Below are 4,422 nucleotides of genomic sequence, written 5' to 3' on the forward strand. Positions count from 1 at the left end.
CCATACCGCCGGTGCCGGTCCCGGTGCCGGTGTGATGCCGGATCGGCGCGGGGGCGGGCCGGGCCTGGTGTGGTGAGTCAGTGGCCGGTGGTGACGGGCCGCCCGGGAACACGGGCCCGGGTGGGTGGTGTTCACTCGACTGTGGCCAAAGTGCCCGATCTGACCCTCTGCTGCCTGCACAGCCCCGGGCCGGGGGAACCGACCCCGAGTGCTCCCTGCTCTCAGCCCCGTGTTGATGAGATGAGGCGGCTGAGCCCAAAGCGGGGCCCGAGCGGTGCTGACAACACAGCGAGAAATGGCAGGAAGGCTGGAGAGGAGCGTGAGGCCACGGGGAGGCAACCGGTGTGGCACGGAGGAAGGAAACGCCAAGGGCCTGATCTCACCAACAGCCTCCGAGCTGTTCCCCGAGAGGGCTCAGGCTGAACCTGGCGTGGGCGCAGTGTGACGAGGCTCTGTGGGTGTTTATTGCTTTGCTCCTCAATTGCCGCTTAGGTCATCAGGACAAAGCCTTTACTTCCCACAGACTGTTTACTGCTGTTTCTCTTATTGTCCCTTTGCTGCTGGCAAAAGGACTATGGCGCATCCACCATTTTTCTCTCCATTACACTTAAGTTGGACTTGTGGGAGCAGACAGCCACTGTCACCCGCAGTGGAGACCGGTCTCTGCGCTTGGCCAGTCAGGTGCTGCTGGCTTGCATCAGGAGAGACTCTGATGCCTCATTATCCTTCCTCCCAGAGAGAAGCAACCTGGCTGGGGTGCGGCACATCCTGCTGGTGCTCTCTGGGAAGGGCGGTGGAGGGAAGAGCACCATCTCCACCGAGCTGGCTCTGTCGCTGCGGCATTCCGGGAAGAAGGTGAGCGAGAGTTTGTGGGATGCTGAGCTTTGTCTTCTCCTTCCCGACCTCCAGCTGGGCTGGGTTTTGCTCATCCTTTACATATAAATGTCCTGTGTGGGCAACGTATAGATCCTCTGATCAAAAATGGTAGTTGTGATAGAAGCTTGAGTGTTTCTTTATTCTGTGCTTGCTTGACCCAGTGAAGGTAACTGCAGTTCACTTCCTCTTCACCCAAGAGATTAAAATTATCTGAGGTTCATTGTTGGTTTTGAAGCCAAGGCACTGAGAAATGACTTTGCTGGTTTGTGGTGTAACACAACACTCACTTTGTGGAGTGAAGTGAGTGAGCTGAAGGATGCCGTTACGATGGGGACAAAGAGGAACGGTGTGGGCACAAGACAGGCTGAATTCCCTGAGTATTTATTGGCTCTGTGGAGCCAATGCCACCTGGATCCTGACAGGTGTCTGGCGTAAAGATCTCCCCAGAGTGCCTGGAAATACCCAGGAGATGCTCCTTGAGGAGAAGGAGACCAGGAGGGCAGGCAAAGCAGTTCTTTCTGTTTCCAGTCTGGCTGCTGAGCTTAGAGTCCATTCTGTAAAGTGCTGCGAGCAGCCCAAATTTGGATGCTGCCTCCCCCGGCCCAGGGAAGGAGCGTGGCCGGGTGCTGCCACTGTGCTCAGCTCTGTCTGAAGGGCTCTGCCTCATCTCCCACAGGTGGGGATCCTGGACGTGGACCTGTGTGGCCCCAGCATACCCCGTATGTTCAGGGTACAAGACAATGACGTGCACCAGTGCGACAGTGGCTGGGTCCCCGTCTTTGTGGACCAAGACAAGAGCATCTCGCTCATGTCCATCGGCTTCCTGCTGGAGAAGCCGGATGATGCCGTGGTGTGGAGAGGACCCAAGAAAAACGGTACAGTTGGGTTTTAGAGTCATAAGGTCATTTAGGTTGGAGAAGACCTTTAAGATCATTGAGTCCGACCATAAGATCGTCAAGTCCAACCGTTCTGCTGTTGGTAGCCACCTTCCGGTGCTAGGAACCTTCTGTGAACCCTCCCAGAGGTGGTGTTTGCTCCTGCTGGGGGCCAGGCTTTTCTGGGCCAGGTCATTCTTTGGAACAAGACAAGGCTCCTGTTCTGCAGGAGTGGGTTCAGATCACGCGGTTGGGGAGAACGCAGTCCATGTTGTGCTGACAGATAGCCCTGGCATCCCTCCCTGGGCCCTCGTCACCCAGGGTGCCTCCTGACCCCTGCCCTGCCTGGCCCACGGCTCCCAGGGCACCTGCTGAAACCTGAATGGTTTTGGTTTTTTTTTTCTGCCTCTTATTTCCCTAGCTTTAATCAAACAATTTGTTGCTGACGTGGCCTGGGGGGACCTGGACTTCCTCATTGTGGACACGCCACCGGGCACGTCCGACGAGCACATCTCCACGGTGGAGGCTTTGCGGCCCTACAAGCCCCTTGGAGCGATCCTGGTCACAACGCCCCAGGTAGGGCAGGTGGCTGGGGCCAAACTGGAGCTCCTGGGCAGGCTTCTGCCTCTGGGTATGGTTTGGGGGCAAATATGCACCCCAGGGTGGGTGTCTGCACAGACCTGTGTGTGGCTGCTTGTTCTATGCATCTGCTTCTCATTTGATGCATGCCTGCTCCAGACTCACGGTCCATCTGGACAGACGGACACCCCTAACCTTCACTGCTCTCCCCCGCAGGCTGTGTCCGTGGGAGACGTGAGGCGAGAGCTGACGTTCTGTAAGAAGACGGGCTTACGAGTTCTCGGCATCGTGGAGAACATGAGCGGCTTTGTCTGCCCACACTGTTCCGTGAGTTTATTTGGACCGCTGGGCTACCGCGGGTTCTCGTTCGTGACGGGGTGTTGTGGAATGGTGGTGCCTTGGGTGGAAAATCAGCAACCGCCACGAGGGCGATGCTGTGAACTGGGGAGATGAGAAGCTGCTGCGTGTCAGCTTAGGAAGAAGCCACTGGCTCTGCTTTCCTAAAGAGAGGTGGTGAAGGCAGTGCCCCGAGGCTGGAAGGCAGAGGGGAGCTGGCTCTGCTCGCGTGCAGGCAGCGCCTGCCCTGTTGCACAGGGCTCTGGGGTTTGTGACTCACTGCTTTTGCTCTTCCTCTTTCAGGAGTGCACAAACATCTTTTCCAAAGGGGGAGGTGAGGAGCTGGCCAAGCATGCTGGGGTCCCCTTCCTAGGTGAGTGGCCTCTTGAGCAGAGCTCTCTGTGGTTAGAGGTGATGCCCGTGTGGTGCTGTGGGAGCGCTTCAGCGGAGAGATGCGGTGTCACGGAGGCGGGCAGGCTCTCCGTTCCCTGTGAGCTGCTGACACCTGGTCAGAGGCGAGACAAGGTTCTTGCTTCGCTTCTCTGCCATCCAAACTGCTCGGAGTTGGCATCTGGCCCTGCTGGAGCAGAGGTGGTGGTCGTCAGCAACCTGTTCTGACTGCTGGCATTGTGGTGGCAAGTAAGCAAGCTTGAAGCTGCACAAGAGCCACCCTGAAATGCCCTGGAGCCTCCCTGAGAAATGGGGGCCGAGGGCTGAACCCTGTCCTCGGACAGGAGTTGGGATCAGCCTGGGAGAGCGTCTCTCACGAAGCACTGTGGTGGGGTACGGTCTTGGACCCAGAGGGAGCAGTTGCTGGTGAGAAGTAGCTCCTGGAGAGCTCAGTGAGGGTAGTGGTTGCCCTCTTTCCTACTGCTGCTTTATTTGTATTTTTTTAATCCTGACTCCGGGTGTTTGCCTTGCAATAAGCATGCAATCGCTCTCCCCATTCCTCCTATCCCCCAGGCTGTGTTCCCCTGGACCCCCAGCTCAGCCAGAGCTTGGAGGAAGGCCGAGACTTCATCCAGGAGTTTCCCAAGAGCTCTGCCTTCCCCGCCTTGGCTCACATCACCCAGCAGATCTTGGATGGTACGGCACAGCAGAGCTCCTGAGGAGGGTATGGAACTGGACTCTCGCTGGCAGAGCCCTGGCGGCACCACCAGCAGCCCGTGCCGGGCGGCGAAAGGGGTTGCAAGAAGCTGTTTCACTATAAAACTGTCTCAGTTGGGGGGTGATAGAGGGAGGGGGGAGCGCAGCATCAATGCTGCTCACAGCAATCCAAAAAAGGGAAGCGCTGCTCCATCCCCCCCCGGATCTGAAGAGACACTGCGCGGGTGCTCCTGCCCGCACAGCGCCAGCCTGTTTCTTGCCTTCTCAACACCGACGTGCTCTGCCCAGATGGTACAGATGTTCCTAGCCCCACGCACGCAGCGCCTTCCTCCTCCGCCGGCCGTTGTGCAGGTGCTTATGGAGTTCTAGCTTGTGTCCACGGCGCCTCGTCCGCTGGCGGCGCTTCTGGCAATCACCCAGCGCAGCTACAGTGGCAAATGCCGTCGGCTGTTCTTCCCTCACTGAACCCAAACGGCGCCGATCATCTGGATCGTGGCTCCATGTGCTCCTGCTGCCTTCTACTGGCTTCCTTGCGTGATGGATGATATGGTACTTGGTTCAACGGCTGGTGAGTTCGTGCTGGATGCTCTGATGCGGCCCCAAGCCAGGCCACCTCGCTCCGACGTCTCAGATCACTGGTTCCCGATGG

General features: G+C 58.0%; 1 protein-coding gene across 1 annotated transcript; it reads left to right on the top strand.

Moving 5' to 3' along the window:
- Positions 1-34: 34 nt before the first annotated feature.
- Positions 35-3,880, top strand: NUBP2 (nucleotide binding protein 2). Its single transcript, XM_009891559.1, has 7 exons — positions 35-72; positions 702-855; positions 1,553-1,751; positions 2,173-2,327; positions 2,547-2,657; positions 2,970-3,039; positions 3,630-3,880. Exons 1-7 carry the CDS (start codon positions 35-37, stop codon positions 3,773-3,775), a joined length of 873 nt encoding a protein of 290 aa, XP_009889861.1. The 3' UTR covers positions 3,776-3,880.
- The last annotated feature ends 542 nt before the right edge of the window (positions 3,881-4,422 follow it).

This window comes from Charadrius vociferus, unplaced genomic scaffold (assembly GCF_000708025.1).
Source record: "Charadrius vociferus isolate BGI_N301 unplaced genomic scaffold, ASM70802v2 scaffold619, whole genome shotgun sequence".
Classification (NCBI taxonomy): Eukaryota; Metazoa; Chordata; class Aves; order Charadriiformes; family Charadriidae; genus Charadrius; species Charadrius vociferus.